General features: G+C 43.5%; 1 protein-coding gene across 2 annotated transcripts in view; it reads left to right on the top strand.

Annotated features, from left to right (window-relative positions):
• Positions 1–20005, top strand: part of LOC139392251 (TGF-beta receptor type-2-like) — a 49868-nt gene extending 29863 nt beyond the window's left edge. For both annotated transcript variants that reach the window (XM_071140100.1, XM_071140099.1), the window contains 4 exons: positions 353–1125; positions 1754–1895; positions 18355–18479; positions 18842–20005. In XM_071140100.1, coding sequence (XP_070996201.1) covers positions 353–1125; positions 1754–1895; positions 18355–18479; positions 18842–19033 — 1232 coding nt within the window. In that variant the 3' untranslated portion in view covers positions 19034–20005. The remainder of the gene's footprint in view (positions 1–352; positions 1126–1753; positions 1896–18354; positions 18480–18841) is intronic.
• Positions 20006–20847: the final 842 nt, after the last annotated feature.

Here is a 20847-nt window from a genome sequence, read left to right as displayed (position 1 = left end):
TTGTGGTCATTGTTTTTTATGCAGTGGGCTCTTAAGTTCAATAAACAAACAGACAATTCTTTGGTCTTCACCTTCATGGCCAGTCCAGCTACTCATAGTGAGTGAAAAGGTAATTGTGAAAATATGCTCAGGTTTTAGAGTAGATTATGATGGCTGAAGACTTCTAATAATTGTAGAGGTGGATAATTTTAAAAGTATTGTAGAATATACCTAACTAGGGGGTGGGCCTACTGTATGTTACAGAATAGGTATATTCTACAATATTTATACTGAATAGGCAATGTATTGTATAACTAATCTATAACATCTACCTTGTTGTCTCTTTTTCTCTCGTCTTTCCTCTCCACCCTAGACTCCCTAGACTCCCAGGTGGTGTCGGTGATCCTGGTCAGCCTGGTTCCTCTGCTGGTTCTGGCGGTGCTGGTCATCACATCCTTCTATTGGTACCGCATCTACCACCAGCGCCGCGCCGGTGCCAAGCGCAAGAAGACGCCGCTCGACTTCAGTGATGCCCACGCCATCATGATGGACGACGACGGCTCGGACAGCAGCTCCACGCACGCCAACAACCTTAACCACAACACGGAGCTCCTCCCCATCGAGCTGGACGCCCAGGTGGGAAAGGGCCGCTTCGCCGAGGTCTACAAGGCCAAGCTGAAGCAGGGCGCCACGGGGGCTGGCGAACACTTCGAGACCGTCGCCGTCAAAATTTTCGCAGACGAGGAATATGCCTCGTGGAAGAACGAGAAGGACATCTTCTCGGACGCCGACCTGCGCCACGAGAACGTCCTGCACTTCCTGACCGCAGAGGACCACAAGGTGGAGAAACAGTATTGGCTGATCACGGCCTACCACCCCCGGGGCAACCTCCAGGAGTACCTGACGCGCCACGTCATCAGCTGGGATGACCTGTGGGTGCTGGGCGGGTCGCTGGCAAGGGGCGTGGCCCACCTACATAGTGACCACACGTTGTGTGGACGCTACAAGGTGCCCATCGTCCACCGGGACATCAAGAGCTCCAACATCCTGGTGAAGGGGGACCTCACCTGTGTCCTGTGTGACTTCGGACTGGGTCTGCGTCTGGACAACTCGCTGTCCGTGGACGAGCTGGCCAACAGTGGACAGGTACAGGTTCTTCCCTCCTGTCTCTCCTTTCAACTCACGGTGCATCCAAAATGGTACCATATTGCCTATGATTAGTGCACTATATAGGGAATAGGGTGCCATTTCAGACTGGCTTACTTACTCACGGGGGCTCCTCTTCTGGACAACAGATTAGTAATATCCATAGAGCAAGTGCTGCTCGGCCTTTTTGTTTTATTACAGTAACTAGGGAAACAGGCCTGATGGAGTTCTAATAGAACCATTAGACTGTTGTACAGCAGTAGGACAGGGTCATCGTGAGCTTCTTTAGAGGGTGCCCCTTTGGTGTCTAATGCACCCATTGTCTCTTCGTAGTGTCTTATAATACAGTGGGGGGAAGAAATAGGGAAGACATGTATCCTACCAGGCTGTCAGTTAAAATTGCAGTTGAATTGTAGTGGTACATGGTACTGTACAGTACTACCTCTGGAAGCAATCATGCATATTCTACTGTAAATAGCATTAGAATAGAGTAGAATATAACAGAATATAATACAATAGAACAGAACAAAACAGAGTAGAATAGAAAATAATAGAATAGAACAGAACAGTTTTGATAATGATCCACTGAATAGGCTAACATCGTGTCCTTGTTGGTCTTACCCTACAGGTGGGCACTGCCAGGTACATGGCCCCTGAGGTGCTGGAGTCCAGAATCAACCTGGAAAATATTGAGTCGTTCAAGCAGACAGACGTTTACTCCATGGCCCTGGTACTGTGGGAGATCACATCCAGGTGCAATGCCATTGGAGGTAAAGTAACACCACATGACGTCTGACCAATCATGTGACTGAGCTGCTTTAAACTGTAGCCAATGGATTTTAATTTGTGACCTTGTGTAAGTGATATAGAGTAGGTGTACTTCTCCGTAAAAGGTGCCCGCAATTGTAGTCACACATTCCTGAAAGTCCTTCAGGACCTTGACAAAATGTTTGTAAAAAATACAGGTGTTCACTGTTAAATAATCACAGGTTTGTTTATCTGAAGTTATTCATGGCTAGGGCTGTTACGGTGACCGTATTATCACCACACCGGCAATCACAAGTCAGGGCGGCAGTCAAATTCCGCATAACCGTTTTGTCACGGTAATTAGGCTTCTCCAAACTCTGATGCTGCTGATGGTAGGTTACTAATGACCAAACTTGCTAACTGCCAAGTACCCAGCACTCTATTGTCCCTCTAATCACTCTGACACCAATGAAAATGTAGTCGAAAATCGAATTAATGACGTCCCATGAGCTCATGTTGCGCAACATTTCTATAGGCTATGCAATTGCGTGAGGAAACAGAGGGATGGCCTTCATTAAAAAGAGGAGGATCCCATCAACTTTCAATAGGCTAGGCATACTATATTTCTTTCTCAACTTTCCTAATATGAAGCACATTGCTTCTCTTTACAACAGGAGTGCAGCCTACCTGGCTGGCATGAAAATAAACTGTGGGAATAGTGTCCTCCATTCACTATTTAAATATACTGTAGGTGCATGATAGAGAAGTACATGATAATGGTCCATTCTAAATCAATTTCCCTCATATATCGTTTAGTATATGTAAAGACAAGATTAAATCAAGAATAGTCTGATGGGTCACAATATTAGCCTGTCACTTGTGGATGATATATTATCCCTTGTGAATGATGTCCAGCTTAAGGCAAGGAACAGCGCATGCCTTTTTTTTGCAACTTTTTCAAATCAAAATCAGCAGAAGTCATATACAGAAACCCAGCCTAAAACCCCAAACAGCAAGCAATGCAGATGTAGAAGTTTTTCCGCTGGCTAGGAAAACCTCTCTAGAAAGGCAGGAACCTAGGAAGAAAGCTCTAGGCTCTGAGGGGTGGCCAGTCCTCTACATGGCCATTAATTCCAGATTGTTCTCCAAGATGTTCAAATGCTGATAGATTACCAGCAGGGTTAAATAATAATCATAGTGGTTGTAGAGGGTGCAACAGGTCAGCACCTCAGGAGTAAATGTCAGTTGGCTTTTCATAGCCGAGCATTCAGAGGTCAAGACAGCAGGTGTGGTAGAGAGAGAGCCGAAAACAACAGGTCCGGGACAAGGTAGCACATCCTGTGAACAGGTCAGGGTTCCGTAGCCGCATTATGAACAGTTGAAACTTGAGCAGCAGCACGGCCAGGTGGACCGGGGACACCCAGGAGCCATGATCCTAGGGCTCAGGTCCTCTGGGAGGGAGGGAGAGAGGAAGAGAGAGAGAGAGAATTACAGGGAGCATAATTAAGGTCACACAGGAAACCAGATAAGACAGGGGAATTACACTAGATATAACAGACTGACCCTAGCCCCCTGGCACATAGACTATTGCAGCATAGATACTGGAGGCTGAGACAGGGGCGGGGTCGGGAGAATAGGGCCCCGTCCAACGATACCCCCGGACCGGGCCAATCCGGCAGGATATAAGCCCACCCACTTTGCCAAATCACAGTTCCCACACCACTCGAGGGATATCAATAGACCACCAATTTACTACCCTGAGACAAGGATGAGTATAGCCCACTAATATCTCCCCCACGGCACGAGCCCGAGGGGGTGCAAAACCGGACATGATGATCACGTCATTGACTCAACCCACTCAAGTGTCACACCCCTCCTAGGGACAGCATGGAAGAGCACTAGTAAGCCAGTGACTCAGCCCCTGTAATAGGGTCAGAGGCAGAGAATCCCAGTGGAGAGAGGGGAGCTGGCCAGGCAGAGAACGCAAGGTGGTTTGTCACTCCAGGGCCTTTCCTTTCACCTTCGTACCCCTGGACCAGACTACACTAGGACCTACTGAAGAGATGAGTCTTCAGTAAAGACTTCTGCGTCTCTCACATGGACAGGCAGACCATTCCATAAAAATTGAGCTCTATAGGAGAAAGCCCTGCCTCCAGCTGTTTGCTTAGAAATTATAGGGAAAATAAAGAGGCCTCTGTCTTGTGATCGTAGCATACGTGTAGGTATGTACGGCAGGAACAAATCGGAGAGATACAGTTGAAGTTGGAAGTTTACATACACTTAGGTTTGCAGTCATTAAAACTCATTTTTCAACCAGTCCACAAATTTCTTGTTAACAAACTCTAGTTTTGGCAAGTCGGTTAGGACATCTACTTTGTGCATGACACAAGTACGTTTTCCAACAATTGTTTACAGACAGATTATTTCACAATTCACTGTATCACAATTCCAGTGTGTCAGAAGTTTACATACACTAAGTTGACTGTGCCTTTAAAACTTTTTATGGCTTAGATCCCGCTAACGGGATCGATATGACAACAGCCAGTGAAAGTGCAGGGCGCCAAATTCAAAACAACAGAAATCTCATAATTTAAATTCCTCAAACATACAAGTATTTTACACCATTTTAAAGATACACTTGTTGTTAATCCCACCACAGTGTCCGATTTCAAAAAGGATTTACGACGAAAGCACAACAAACGATTGTGTTAAGTCTGCACCGAGTCACAGAAAAACACAGAATTTTTTCCGAAATTGAAATAAAATGAATCGCTAACCTTTGATGTTCTTCATCAGATGACACTCATAGGACCATGTTACACAATACATGTATGTTTTGTTCGATAAAGTTCATATTTATATCCAAAAATCTCAGTTTAAATTGGCGCGTTATGTTCAGTAATGTTTTGCTTCCAAAACATCCAGTGATTTTGCAGAGAGCCACATCAATTTACAGAAACACTCATCATAAATGTTGATGAAAATACAAGTGTTATGCATGGAACTTTAGATATACTTCTCCTTAATGCAACCGCTGTGTCAGATTTCAAAAAAGCTTTACGGAAAAAGCACACCATGCAATAATCTGAGTACAGCGCTCAGAGACCAAAACAAGCCATACAGATATCCGCCATGTTATGGAGTCAACAGAGGTCAGAAATAGCATTATAAATATTCACTTACCTTTGATGATCTTCATCAGAATGCACTCCCAGGAATCCCAGTTCCACAATAAATGTTTGATTTGTTCAATAAAGTCCATCATTTATGTCCAAATACCTCCTTTTTGTTTGCGCGTTTAGTGCACAATCCAAACTCACGAGGTGCGAGCAAGTCCAGACGAAAGTTCAGACGAAAAGTCATATTACAGTTCGTAGAAACATGTCAAACGAAGTACAGAATCAATCTTTAGGATGTTGTTATCATAAATCTTCAATAATGTTTCAAACCGGAGAATTCCTTTGTCTGTAGAAATGCAATGGAATGCAGGTCGCTCTCACGTGAGCGAGCGTGATCAGCTCATGGCACTCTGCCAGATCCCTGTCTCAATCAGCTCTCATTCCCCCCTCCTTCACAGTAGAAGCCTCAAACAACGTTCTAAAGACTGTTGACATCTAGTGGAAGCCTTTGGAAGTGCAATATGACCCCATAGACAGTGTATATTCGACAGGCAATGACTTGAAAAACTACAAACCTCAGGTTTCCCACTTCCTGGTTGGATTTTTTTGTCAGGTTTTTGCCTGCCATATGAGTTCTGTTATACTCACAGACATCATTCAAACAGGTTTAGAAACGTCAGAGTGTTTCCTATCCAAATCTAATACTAATAAGTTGCATATATTAGCAACTGGGCCTGAGAAGCAGGCAGTTTACTCTGGGCACCTTATCCATCCAAGCTACTCAATACTGCCCCCAGCCATAAGAAGTTAAACAGCTTGGAAAATTCCAGAAAATTATATCAAGGCTTTAGAAGCTTCTGATAGGCTAATTGATATCATTTGAGTCAATTGGAGGTGTGCCTGTGGATGTATTTCAAGGCCTACCTTCAAACTCAGTGCCTCTTTGCTTGACATCATGGGAAAATCAAAAGAAATCAGCCAAGACCTAAGAAAAAAAACTGTAGACCTGTAGACCTGGTTCATCCTTGGGAGCAATTTCCAAATGCCTGAAGGTACCACGTTCATCTGTACAAACAATAGTACACAAGTATAAACACCATGGGACCACGCAGCTGTCATACCGCTCAGGAAGGAGACGCGTTCTGTCTCCTAGAGATGAACGTACTTTGGGGCGAAAAGTGCAAATCAATCCCAGAACAACAGCACAGGACCTTGTGAAGATGCTGGAGGAAACAGGTACAAAAGTATCTATATCCACAGTAAAACAAGTCCTATATTGACATAACCTGAAAGGCCGCTGAGCAAGGAAGAAGCCACTGCTCTAAAACCACCATAAAAAAGCCAGACTATGGTTTGCAACTGCACATGGGGACAAAGATCTTACTTTTTGGAGAAAAGTCCTCTGGTCTGATGAAACACAAATAGAACTGTTTGGCCATAATGACCATCGTTATGTTTGGAGGAAAAAGGGGGATGCTTGCAAGCCAAAGGACACCATCCCAACCGTGAAGCACGGGGGTGGCAGCATCATGTTGTGGGGGTGCTTTGCTGCAGGAGGGACTGGTGCACTTCACAAAATAGATGGCATCATGAGGTAGGAAAATGATGTGGATATATTGAAGCAACATCTCAAGACATCAGTCAGAAAGTTAAAGCTTGGTCGCAAATGGGTCTTCCAAATGGACAATGACTCCAAGCATACTTCCAAAGTTGTGGCAAAATGGCTTAAGGACAACAAAGTCAAGGTATTGGAGTGGCCGTCACAAAACCCTGACCTCGATCCCATAGAAAATTTGTGGGCATAACTGAAAAAGCGTGAGCATACTATTGTTTGTACAAATGAACGTGGTACCTTCAGGCGTTTGGAAATTGCTCCCAAGGATGAACCAGCTCTGGAGGAATGGGCCAAAATTCCCCCAACTTATTGTGGGAAGCTTGTGGAAGGCTTCCTGAAACTTTTGCCCCAAGTTAAACAATTTAAAGGCAATGCTACCTTGAAATCAGCCCAAGCCTCAACAGGAAGCCAGGGTTGAGAGGCTAGCACTGGATTAATATAATCACATTTTGTGGGTTCTAGTCAAGATTCTAGCAGCAGTATTTAGCACTAACTGAAGTTTATTTAGTGTTTTATCCTGAAGAGTAGAGCATTGCAGTAGTCTAATCTAGAAGTGACAAAAGCATGGATTAGCTTTCTGCATCATTTTTGCAAAAAAAAGTTTGCGATTTTTGCAATGTTACGAAGATGGAAAAGCTGTCCTTAAAATGTTCTTGGTATGTTCGTCAAAAGAGAGATCAGGGTCCAGAGTAATGCCGAGGTCCTTCAAAGTTTTATTTGAGACAACTGTACAACCATCAAGATGAATTGTCAGATCCAACAGCAGAGTCACACACCTCATGTAGCCTAGTCCATCAGCCTATATGTTTTGATAACTTCTTAAAATTACATTATCTGCTTTACAACGGGTTTAGAGCCTAACTGGTATACACATGCAGCGCGTGAGTTTTAAGTTTGGGGGGGGGGAAAATTCACCATAAATATGCACCTTTATAATAAAAGCATTACATGCATAATTGCATTTGCACTCACTTTTTAGAATGGTGTTTTCCTGCTAATGGAACAGTTGCACTTATAGCCTACGGCCGTGTACAACTAAAGTGACATAAATAACTCTAAATGAAGCATGTAGAAATACCTGTTTCTTTGTTATCTGCTCAACACAGAATAGCCGCCCTCAAATAGTTTGGAGAAATTGTATTCTTCATACTATAAAATAATGCCACAGATTTGTATTTATATTCTTGTACCCCTTTTTCAATGTTGACTCATTGCTGCAACTCCCCAACGGGCTCGGGAGAGGTGAAGGTTGAGTCATGTCTCCTCCGAAACATGACCCGCCAAACCGCGCTCCTTAACCCGGAAGCCAGCCGCACCAATGTGTCGGAGGAAGCACTGTTCAACTGACGACGTAATCATCCTGCAGGCACCCGGCCCGCCACAAGGAGTCGCTAGAACGCACTGAGCCAAGTAAAGCCCCCTCGGCCAAACCCTCCACTAACACAGACGACTGTGGGCCAATTGTGAGCCGCCCTATGGGACTCACGGTCACGGCCGGTTGTGACACAGCCCGGGATCAAACCCGGGTCTGTAGTGACGCCTCAAGCAGTGCCTTAGACCGCTGCACCACTCGGGAGGCCAATGCCATGGAATTCTAAGCAAATCTTGCCTGCTAAATGATGAACTAGTATAGCCCACAGCCATATGGTATAGCCAGATCAGGGCCTAACATAAGGACAACTCAGAATATGCTATTCTGTTCTTCTGTAATAGACTACATTTTCTTCATATCATATTTCTTCAGACTAGTCTAAAATAAATAAGGGATTTATTGTGATGGTGTAGGCTATATTTCATGGATGTATTAAGACTTTTTAAAATGTAGATGTTCCAAAGGTCTGCATCAGTGGCTTGTATGCTGTGTGTGGAAGCCAGGAGATGCTACATTTGTTTATGTTAATTAATGGTAAATGACCTTGAGACCAGCAGTTATTTGCTTGACAATCACCGGCTGACAAAATGTCATGATGTCCACAGCACTACTCATGACTGCTTAAAGGGGCAATCGGCAATCGCTACATCCATTTTACCCATTGATTCTTGAAGAATATGACTTATGTCTCATGAGCGTAGTTCAACAAGCCAAATTTATAAGCTTGTTTTACTCCAATGTTTGTAAACAAGTTAATGTAAACAAACACTATATAGCCTAAAAAGTTGTCAGTCCTTGCATCCATAGGTCTTTCTACGAATTTAGGAGTCGTTACATTTCTCCAGTCCCATCCCTTAGCTTTTTATCAAAACGGGTGGGGAGTACGTAGAACAAAAGAATATCCCAATTCCCCAAGGGCAGTTATTGGGAACATTGCCCTGTGTAGGGTGCTGTCTTTAGAATGGGACGTTAAACGGGTGTCCTGATTCTCTGTGGTCACTAAAAATACCATTGCACCTATTGTAACCTGGCCCTCATACCATCATGGCCACCTAATCATCCCCAGCTTCCAATAGGCTCATTCATCCCCCCTCCTTTCCCCTATAACTATTCCCCAGGTCATTGCTGTAAATGAGAATGTGTTCTCAGTCAACTTACCTGGTAAAATAAGGATAATAAAACAAATGTGGTGTGGGAACCATTTCAGAGAAAACAAATTGTGTCAAAAACACAATTCATCCTCAGGTAGTTCATAAATGAACAACAGCCTTCCCTTATCTAATGACCCTTCTTCCTGTTTGCCATCTCTCTGAACAACACGGACAGGATATGAGAAATTAATATAATTGGGTGACTATCCAATGGGCATCCTACGGCAAGCCACATGGCCATATTTCATATTTTCAATCCACACTGTGGTCTACTTGGTCTTGCCGGTGATCCTGTTTGACCATTGTGTCAGAACGTTGATCGATCAAATGTTAGTGTTGGTGCTCGCCTGCGTCCAGCGTGGCCATTTCCTGTTTTCCCTTTGGTCCCTAGTGGTCCCTTGAACACCGTCAGAGCAGTAGCGCTGCCCCAAAGCCCTCTGAAGGACAACATTGCGGAATGGTCCGGCCTGTTAGACCCTTTCACCTTTTCCTCCATTGGCAGGGGGTGAAGAATATGTGTGCCCTGTGGGTACACCTCTGAAATGAAAATAGTTAATTTCCTGTTTTGCATGGAATGAGCAATGCACACACACACACACACATATTGAAAGTACTATATTCAGTTCCATGGAGGGGCAATATTGGTCTTGTTTACATGAGGATGTGCTGTAGCCTAGCTGGTGTCTTGCTGGAGTAGAAAGCATATTTGTGGTGATGATGAGTTTTAAGGGAATCTAGGCCCATGATTGGCAAAAATGCGTAGTGGCTTATGGTTACATTGGTCCTACAGAGCAAGGCATTCCACTGAGTAGGACAACTCAGAAACCGCATGAGTGGTTATATTTTTATGTTTGTTCATTCATTTGTTCACTCGCTCGTCCATTCATGAACTCATTCATTCATTCACTTATCTCTCTCCAAACATTCAAATATTCAGTCGTTATTGTGTCCAAAAACCTCTCTCTCGTTTCAGCTTCAAGGCAGTAGACATTCTTTACAGACCCAGGTCGGTCACTATGTCCTCAGGCCTCCTTTATCTAGGGCACAGAGTCTCTCTCTCCCTTCCTCTCTCTCTCTCTCTCGCTCTCTCTCTCAGCAGTCTCTTGTGCTGAAGCATATACTCTACAGTAATAAATAACCCCCCCCCCCACCGCATGATTACATTACATACATCCACCATGCATTTAGCTAGTCTCCCACCTTGATACAGCAAGCTGCCTTATCTTGTGTAAAAGCGTTACTGTGCCGCACTGACCATTTGTTTGGATATTCCCTTGGGGGCAAAATGTTTGCAGAGTTAGAATGACTATCTTATCAAATCTTCTATCTATGTCAGCGAAAGTGGCACTCGCATAACCACAGCACATTCATTTTTGTACCACTTGTCATCCGTTCAATAAAAGCTTCCCATGCTATCATCCCAGCTCGGTGAGTCAATCTTGATGGCATAAAACTCTGCTCACCTGAGAACACACACACACCCGATGGCATGCAACTCCTCTCAACTGAGAAAACACACACACTTCCCTCTTCCCCACACACAGTCAGACTGACACATCTCAGTGCATCATTATAATGAGTTGGGAGGTGAAGCCGCGTTGGCTTCCCTGTCTGTCGCGTTGGCTTCCCTGCCTCAGCCGCCACCGCCAGACAGATGTCAGAACAGTTCCTGTCGTCTCACTGCCTTGCCTGGCAGACTGCCACATAACACAGGCAGTCAGTCAGCCACTTTGTCACAGTTTCGGGGCCTTTTGTATAATCTGGGATCTGTCACGCTGTCTGTCACGCGTTACGAACGTGCCTGTCTGTCAACAGGGCCAGTCGCAGCCTCCGAGGAGGCAGCAGCAGCCAACACAATGCACTCTTTATCCTCTAAAGTAAAAGTAAGGACAAGTAAAAAGAGAAACTCTGAAAGAAAGTAATAAAGACAGCGTCCCGGGGCCGTCTCTTTTCCCGAAATGTCTCTCCCATATAATTTGCAGGGCTGGAATTAGGAGCAGGAAAGACAGGAGGGTGTTCCCAGGCGGGGTCAGGGAGGAACGGTGGTGTTGACCATCTCACTATAGGAGAAATGCCTTCACTCCCCTGAGGGAGAAGACAGGGTTAGAGTAGAGTAGAGTAGAGTAGAGGAGGGCGGCTGCTATCCAGATGTCATGGCCTCACCTCAAGCCTGAATGGGCTCCACGCTGTCTGTCTGCCTGGCTAGCTGTCTGGCAAACTGTCTGTCTGTCTTTTCGGTCTGTCCTTACCCTTACAGAAAAACCACATGATTTCACATGAAATTTCAACTGTGAACTCATGTAAAAACGTGTTTTTGGAACACTTTTCGCGTGTTGTTTTGTGTTATCACATCTTACTTTAAATGTTGTCACATGTTATCACCTTAACTTCACATACATGTAAGAGCATGTGATCACATGAAAACGCGTTTTTGGAACACTTCACGTGTTCATGTGAAATTCATGTAGTTTTTTTTCCCGTAAGGGTATGTCTTTCTGTCTGTCTGGCTTGCTGGCTGGTTTTCTGGCTGTCTGTCACCCAGGGCTTTAACAACCTGTGAGGAACAGAAAACAAGTGTCAGAGCCATCGCCACACACTTTCATCTTAATCAAAACCATCAGAGGAGAGGAGTATAATAGAATAGATTATCGTTCTCCAAGAGGGAGGGAGAGAGTGTCAAGCTGGATTGTCAAACTGTGACTCTTATTGAGACTACAGCATCTCAAACAGATTCCTGCTGCTGTGTTGGCTTCAGATTGGGAAGCAGACTTTTGTTAGCCCTGTTTTCTTGAATTATTTAAGATGACGGAAATCCTAATATCTACCAGATAGTGCACAAGAAATTAACCACAACAAAGTACTGTATGATGAATACCACATTCCTATGTGCCTGAGGGGTACTGTATGTCTGTGGGTTTACATTGGTCATTCTCTCTTCCCCTTTTCTTTATATTATTTCAACTTTGATGTGAACTGGCATGTTCTGGTTCAGATACACTCAGGTGGTTCAGATACACTCAGATATACAGTGGCTTGTGAAAGCATTCACCCCCCTTGGCATTTCTCAGATTTTGTTGCCTTACAACCTGGAATTAAAATAGATTTTTTTGGGGAAGGCAGGGGGTTGTTGTATCATTTGATTTAAACAACATGCCTACCACTTTGAAAAAGCAAAATATTTTTTATTGTGAAACTAACAAGAAATAAGACCAAAAAAAACAGAAAACTTGAGCGTACATAACTATTCACCCCCCCCAAAATCAATACTTTGTAGAGCCACCTTTTGCAGCAATTACAGCTGTCTCTTATGGTATGTCTCTATAAGCTTGTTGGCTCATCTAGCCACTGGGATTTTTGCCCATTCATCAAGGCAAAACTGCTCCAGCGCCTTAAATTCAGATGGGTTCCGCTGGTGTACAGCAATCTTTAAGTCATACTACAGATTCTCAATTGGATTGAGGTCGGGCCTTTTACTAGGTCATTCCAAGACATTTAAATGTTTCCCCTTAAACCACTCGAGTGTTACTTTAGCAGTATGCTTTGGGTAATTGTCCTGCTGAAAGGTGAACCTCCGTCCCAGTCTCAAATCTCTTGAAGACTGAAACAGGTTTCCCTCAAGAATTTCCCTGTATTTAGCGTTATCCATCATTCCCACCAGTTTCCCAGTCCCTGACGACGAAAAACATCCCCACAGCATGATGCTGCCACCACCATGCTTCACTGTATGGTGTTCTCGGGGTGATGAGAGGTGTTTGGTTTGTGCCAGACATATCGTTTTCCTTGATGGCCAAAAAGCTTAATTTTAGTCTCATCTGACCAGAGTACCTTCTTCCATATGTTTGGGGAGTCTCCCACATGCCTTTTGGCGAACACCAAATGTGTTTGTATATTTTTTTATAACCCAACCCTAATCTGTACTTCTCCACAACTTTGTCCCTGACCTGTTTGGAGAGCTCCTTGGTCTTCATGGTGCTGATTGCTTGGTGGTGCCTCTTGCTTAGTGGTGTTGCAGACTCTGGGGCCTTTCAGAACAGGTGTATATATAATGAGATCATGTGACAGATCATGTGACACTTAGATTGCATACAGGTAGACTTTATTTAATTAATTATGTGACTTCTGAAGGTAATTGGTTGCACCAGATCTTATTTAGGGGCGTCATAGCGAAGGGGCTGAATACATATGCACGCACCGTTTATTATTTTTTATTTTTTGAAACAAGTTATTTTTTTAATTTCACTTCACCAATTTTGACTATTTTGTGTATGTCCATTACATGAAATCCAAATAAAAATCTATTTAAGTTACAGGTTCTAATGCAACAAAAGAGGAAAAACGTCAAGGGGGATGAATACTTTTACAAGGCATTGTAATAAGGTGGTTCAGATATACTCAGGTTATTCAGATATACTCAGGTGGTTCAGATATACTCAGGTGGTTCAGATATACTCAGGTGGTTCAGATATACTCAGGTGGTTCAGATATACTCAGGTTGTTCAGATATACTCAGATGGTTCAGATATACTCAGGTTATTCAGATATACTCAGGTGGTTCAGATATACTCAGGTTATTCAGATATACTCAGGTGGTTCACATATACTCAGGTTATTCAGATATACTCACGTGGTTCAGATATACTCAGGTTATTCAGATATACTCAGGTGGTTCAGATACACTCAGGTGGTTCACATATACTCAGGTTATTCAGATATACTCAGGTGGTTCAGATATGCTCATGTGGTTCAGATATACTCAGGTTATTCAGATATACTCAGGTTATTCAGATATACTCAGGTGGTTCAGACATACTCAGGTGGTTCAGATATACTCAGGCGGTTCAGATTTCCTCAGGTGGTCCAGATATACTCAGATGGTTCAGATATACTCAGATGGTTCAGATATACTCAGATGGTTCAGATACACTCAGGTTATTCAGATATACTCAGGCGGTTCAGATATCCTCAGGTGGTCCAGATATACTCAGATGGTTCAGATATACTCAGATGGTTCAGATACACTCAGGTTATTCAGATATCCTCAGGTGGTCCAGATATACTCAGATGGTTCAGATATACTCAGAAGGTTCAGATACACTCAGGTTATTCAGATACACTCAGATGGTTCAGATATACTCAGATGGTTCAGATATACTCTGGTTATTCAGATACACTCAGGTGGTTCACATATACTCAGGTTATTCAGATATACTCACGTGGTTCAGATATACTCATGTGGTTCAGATATACTCAGGTTATTCAGATATACTCAGGTTATTCAGATATACTCAGGTGGTTCAGACATACTCAGGTGGTTCAGATATACTCAGGCGGTTCAGATTTCCTCAGGTGGTCCAGATATACTCAGATGGTTCAGATATACTCAGATGGTTCAGATATACTCAGATGGTTCAGATACACTCAGGTTATTCAGATATACTCAGGCGGTTCAGATATCCTCAGGTGGTCCAGATATACTCAGATGGTTCAGATATACTCAGATGGTTCAGATACACTCAGGTTATTCAGATATACTCACGTGGTTCAGATATACTCAGGTTATTCAGATACACTCAGGTGGTTCACATATACTCAGGTTATTCAGATATACTCAGGTGGTCCAGATATACTCAGGTGGTTCAGACATACTCAGGTGGTTCAGATATACTCAGGCGGTTCAGATATCCTCAGGTGGTCCAGATATACTCAGATGGTTCAGATATACTCAGATGGTTCAGATATACTCAGGCGGTTCAGATATACTCAGGTGGTGGCATGCTTGCTCAACCACAGGGTACAGTTTGAACAGAAGTCTCTAGAATGAGCCATAATAACAAACATATGACTGGGGCTGCACAGTAACTTAAACAGGTTAGGCTCTGAACCAGGAAACCAGACTGAGACCTGATGGTTAATAGCATGAGGGAGAGAGAGGCAGTGTGGTGATGAGATCCAATAAAGACACAACAGTCTGGCCATGAGTCTAAACCTATGGAAACATGTCTGAGCTGCCAAAAATGTACTGTATTAACATTACAAACCAGCAAGAGGAAGTCAGTGGGAAACACCAGAGCGGGAATGTTGAGACATTTTCTTGATTCACTTGTTGAGACTATTTCAGACTTTTCTCATGTCCTATGACAACTCACAGTGAGTGATACAGACAATATGTCAGTTATCATCAAAGGTGTTATTAACAGTTCTAATACAGGTATGTGAGTCAATAGGAAAGGGAAATGCTTTAACCCTTTAGACCCCAATAGAATTCTAGAATGCTGCTGTAGTTTCTGAGAATTTTCGAGGTAAAACTCATTTTCTCACACATTTCAAACAAACAGACATAGCTCAAAAACAAAGAACACGTGACAATGACAAGTTAACGTACTTTTAAAGAGCACAACCTCTTCTTTTATATGACGCCACATGCATGTCAATAGGGAGAATTAGAGAATTAGAAGGAGCATACTTAAGGTCACACAGGGCACCAGATAAGACAGGAGAATTACACCAGATAAGACAGGAGAATTTCACCAGATAGGACAGACTGACCCTAGCCCCGCAGCACATAGACTATTGCAGCATCGATACTGGAGGCTGAGACAAGGATATAACCCCGCCCACTTTGCCAAAGCAGCCCCCACACCACTTGAGGGACCACAAACTTACTACCCTTAGTCAAAGCTGAGTATAGCCCACAAAGATCTCCTCCACCGCACAAGCCTGAGGGTGCGCAAAACCGAACAAGAAGATCACGTCAGTGACTCAACCCACTCAAGCCGAGTATAGAGGGAAAAAAACCTGGCACGACGTGTCGCACCCCTTCTAGGGATGGCATGGAAGAGCACTAGTAAGCCAGTGACTCAGCCCCGATAATATGGTCAGAGGCAGAGTATCCCAGTGGAGAGAGGGGAGCTGGCCAGGCAGAGACAGTAGTCACTCCAGTGCATTGCCGTTCACCTTCGCACCCCTGGGCCAGATTACACTCAATCATAGGACCTACTGAAGAGATGCGTCTTCAGTAAAGACTTAAAGGTCGAGACCGAGTCTTTGTCTCTCACATGGATAGGCAGACCATTCCATAAAAATTGAGCTCTATAGGAGAAAGCCCTGCCTCCCACTGTTTGTTTAAAAATTCTAGGGCCTGCGTCTTGTGACCGTAGCATACGTGTAGGTATGTAGGGGCAGGACCAAATCGGAGAGATAGGTAGGAGCAAGTCCATGCAATGCTTTGTAGGTTAGCAGTAAAACCTTGAAATCAGCCCTAGCCTTAACAGGAAGCCAGTGTAGAGAGTAATATAATCAACTTTTTGGGTTCTAGTCAAGATTCCAGCAGCCGTATTTAGCACTAACTGAAGTGTATTTAGTTGCTTTATCCAGATAGCCGGAAAATAGAGCATTGCGGTAGTCTAATCTAGATGTGACAAAAGCATTAGACTTCTGAAATGCTCTACTCTCCGGCTACCCAGATAAATAAAGGGTGTGGACTTAGTGATTCATATGGCATATTTTGGGAGCTACTGTTTTAGCATTAAGACGATAAACAAAATTGCACAATTGTTTTAGAAATTGGCTCCCACTCGTGCACTCGTTACAGTACCCAGAACCTCTAACGTTATTCCTTTACTCGCTTAAATAATGACAGATGGGCGGGCGGGTGGATGGATGGGTGTATTTTTCTTAAACACTGAAACGAGGGAAGTCTTCTTGTCAAAACAGGATGCTCATGCCTGTGGAGTCAGCTGTTGGCCCAAGCCGTGACCTAGCGTCCAATTCCTGTCTGTGTGCATCTGGACTTCCTGCGAGGCCTCTCTTCTGGGCAGGGACCGCCCGTTTCTCAGCTGTCAGACAGAATTCACTCAGAATTGAACAGTATTACAGAACTGTACAGGGAAACGGCTCATGAGCTTTAAAGGGCCAATGCAGCAATTTTTATCTCAATATCAAATCATTTCTGGTTAATAATTAAGTACCTTACTGTGATTGTTTTCAATTAAAATGGTCAAAAAGAAACAAAAGTAGCTGGCCTGAGCTCTGTCTGACCAAAACAGGCAGACATTTCAGGAGGTCTTTTCAAACAGCTCTTACACTAAAAGGGCAATATCATAATTTTCACAATTTCACAGTATTATTCCAACCTCATAGTGTGTAAATATATATAAAACACAGGAAAATCACGTTTTTGTCTGCACTGGGCCTTTCAGTTTCTTAACAGGTCAACTCATCATTGGTTTGATTGATTGTGGGATTGTGTTAAGCGATGGGAAAGGTTTTCATTAGGATCCATATACTACTGTATTTCCATGTCTTCATTCTATTCACGATGGCATTACTAAACTAATGCAAAAGTGAAACAATAGTTACAGTACAGGTATTCATTGTGGAAATATTTCTTAATACCACAGTGCCTATTGGCCCCTGAATAACCGTGTTGTTTTCAGTTGGCTCTGTCTCACGCCTGTTCCATGTCATTGTACAGGAATGTTTTTGCGATATGGCGCTATTGAGGATAATTGACTTACTCGCGTACCATTTTTTTTATCGTCGGAAATCTCCCTGGAAAATGACTTTTAGTTCCGTTTCAGTGCTCGAGGTTCTCACACAGTTTCCGTCAAGCTACTTTAATTACCCCTTTTGGACTTTCTGAAACAATTTTTTTTTTTTTATACAAGAGCTCCACTCTTCATAGCACTCTTGAGTTTGATTTGTTGCTCTACCCAATGGACAGATCAGATCTATCTAAAGATAAATAGTTCTCTGCATCATCCCAAGCCAACTCTTTAATATTCTGCCCGAGTAAACTGTATTCCGGCATAGGGCTTGACGAGTATCTTGGATGCCGCGTTATAAGATAGTTGACACTGAGCCAACGCTGAGTTGGTGAGTTGTTTCAAGCACATTCTCAACGAGCCCAAATGCAATAATATTGACTGTTTTTCCTCCGGCAGGTTTTCCCTGGCCCCTCATCCTATAAACCTATGACATATGTACCTTTTGGACGTCTGTGTCTCTCTGTTTCTGTTTGCGTATACAAACCTTATTGTCGACTTTCATGGAAAATCATATAGTGAGGGTAGAGCCACATTTGAATATAAACAAAAAATACATGGCTCTGTGTGTGTGTATGTTTCTGATCCTACCTCCATTAAACTGTATCATATGTATATTTTGACATCTGTATCTCTCTGGCTCCTGTCTTAATTGTACAGCTCTGTGTGTGTTTGTGCACAGAGGTGAAGGACTACGAGCCGCCCTTCGGTAAGGTGAGGGAGCACCCGTGTGTGGAGAGTATGAAGGACAGCGTTCTCAGAGACAGAGGGAGGCCAGAGATCCCCAACAGCTGGATCAATCACCCAGTAAGTAACAAGGCCTGCTTTCATTATGCACTCACTGACGCATCCTTACGCACACATAGGACTAAATACGCACACACACACAAACACACACACGCACATACTACAGGTGCATGATGCACACAAGCGCAGAATAATTATTGCATAATTTACTTGCGCATTCTTCTTCTTCTTTTTTTTTTTTACAATAACGAGGATAAAGTCGAAGTTGCCCCAATCACGGATACAGGTTCAGCAATTTTTTTCATAGTATAATCTGATCTTAGATCAGTGATTAGGGCCAACTTCTCTCTCTCTCTACCTACTCCAGTTTCTGTCTACTACTGCTGACTGTGTGTCTCTGTGCTCCACTGCGCCTCCCTCAGGGCATCCAGGTGGTGTGCGGCACCATAGACGAGTGCTGGGACCACGACCCCGAGGCCAGGCTGACTGCTCAGTGTGTGGCCGAACGCTTCAACGACATGGAGCACCCAGACAAGCTGTCTGGACGCAGCAATTCCGAGGAGAAGATCCCCCAGGATGTCTCTGTGACGGAGATTGAAGAGATTGAGAAGTAGGAAGTATGCCTCAGAAACTACAATGCCCCCTGCCCCGTGAGGCTGATAACTACAAGCAACCAAGCAGCTGAGAGAGATTCAAGTGGAGAGTCTGTGTATGTGCTCTGTGTATTTGTCCTGCTTGTGACTCCGAGGAGCAAACAGATTGGATGTGGTGGGTCATGCATGTAAAAGGCAACAAAACGGAACCGACCAATCAGAAAGGAAGTGATCGTGTTTTTAAAGATTTACAGCAGCTGCTCCAAAGACTGATCAAAGCCATGACTGGACTGGGGAAAATATACAGCTCTCGTAACTAAATGCTGTTTGCACTTTATTAATAGCTATGCATACCAAACTGTGTATATTCCGTTACTGTATATTCGTGATGACAATACAGTGCAGTTATAGGAAAGAGGGTTGCCAATGTGGAAAAGTAAGAGAGCAGTCAATACTGGTAACACTAATAACATCTTAGCCAGTTTTCGGACTGGGTGTTTTTGACATTTTTAAAGGTGGCATTGGATGACAAAAGGGACTGGAGGATCGCGCAATATTTAAAAAAAAACACGGTGAAAGTTTCATTTCAGGGAAATGATAAAAAGGACCGAGCTACAAAATAGAAATGGATTCCAGGCCAATAAGCCCAGGGGGAAATGCTGATATCATATCCCAAGGACTATGAACTGTAAACGAGCCCTAGATGAGAAAAAGGGGAATAGAGATATTTTACTCAGAGGAACCCGGAGCTATAAAAGAAAGTGTATTTAATCAACGGAGAATGATAAAGGGAATCAAGCTATCATAACAAAAGGACTGAACTGGAAGTACTGTACATGGAGTTTCTGCCCAGCAGTAACTGATACAAGACATTTAAATATAATGACAAGGAAGGGAACTTGATCCTTTCTCAATTAAAGATCTCTAAACCCTGTCTATGTATAATATTAAAAGCCTTCATTAAAGATTTTCAGTATTCTACTCTTTTAAAGATGGCGTCTTTTCATTTTCTTGGCGTAGGATTAAATGTTTATCTTTTTCTTGCTGTCTTGTTATTCACCTCGACCTAACTTTAGGTCTGAGGTTTGATTGAATAACCTCAGGCAGGGCACGTCCATTCTCTTTTAGCCAAAGGGATACCGTGTCTTCAGCTTGATCTCTACCCACAGTGTTGAAGGCTCACAGTGTGTGGACTACTCCAATGTGTGTACTACTGCCGGACAGGATATTCAGTCAAACCGCATTACAGTAACATGTTAGTTCATTTCACTGCCACTCTGAAGTGGAGTTCTATTTCCTCTCGTCAGAGTTTCCAATGCTGTCACTGGTCTACCAGACTGTAACACAAGGCTCTCTTAATTTGGCTCAACCTTTAGGTCATATCAGGACATGTTTTTGGAGGCTGTATGCTGGTACTTGAATATTGCCAAAGCTCATTTCAACAGCAGTAAACATGAAAAACAGGTGACCTCCAATTCATGATTTATCCCCTGCCTGTTTAAACTACATTGCCTTTCACTGAATATAAAATTGCATGTATGCACCTCTGTAGAACCACACTGTGAATGTGTGACAGACAGTTCCTTATCCATGACTCCTTGGTGTTTGGGAGCTGTTTGTTAGGTTAGAGCAGGTTTAGAGCACTGAAACCTTCCTAGCGCTGACAGACCTTTGACCTTTGATCCCATTCCCAGCCGATAGACTCCGTCAGACAGTGCAGGTATGTCTCTGCCCGGGCCTCCGCAGCAACTGCCCTGGTTTAACCTAACGTATGTCTGCTGTTCCCCGCGTCCCCTAGCAACGCGGTTGAAAACAAGCTCCCCTGCCAAGACAAG

This window comes from Oncorhynchus clarkii, chromosome 32 (genome assembly GCF_045791955.1).
Source record: "Oncorhynchus clarkii lewisi isolate Uvic-CL-2024 chromosome 32, UVic_Ocla_1.0, whole genome shotgun sequence".
Taxonomy (NCBI): Eukaryota; Metazoa; Chordata; class Actinopteri; order Salmoniformes; family Salmonidae; genus Oncorhynchus; species Oncorhynchus clarkii.
The sequence above is the reverse complement of the archived record's forward strand: the minus strand, read 5'-3'. Positions and strand labels throughout refer to the sequence as shown.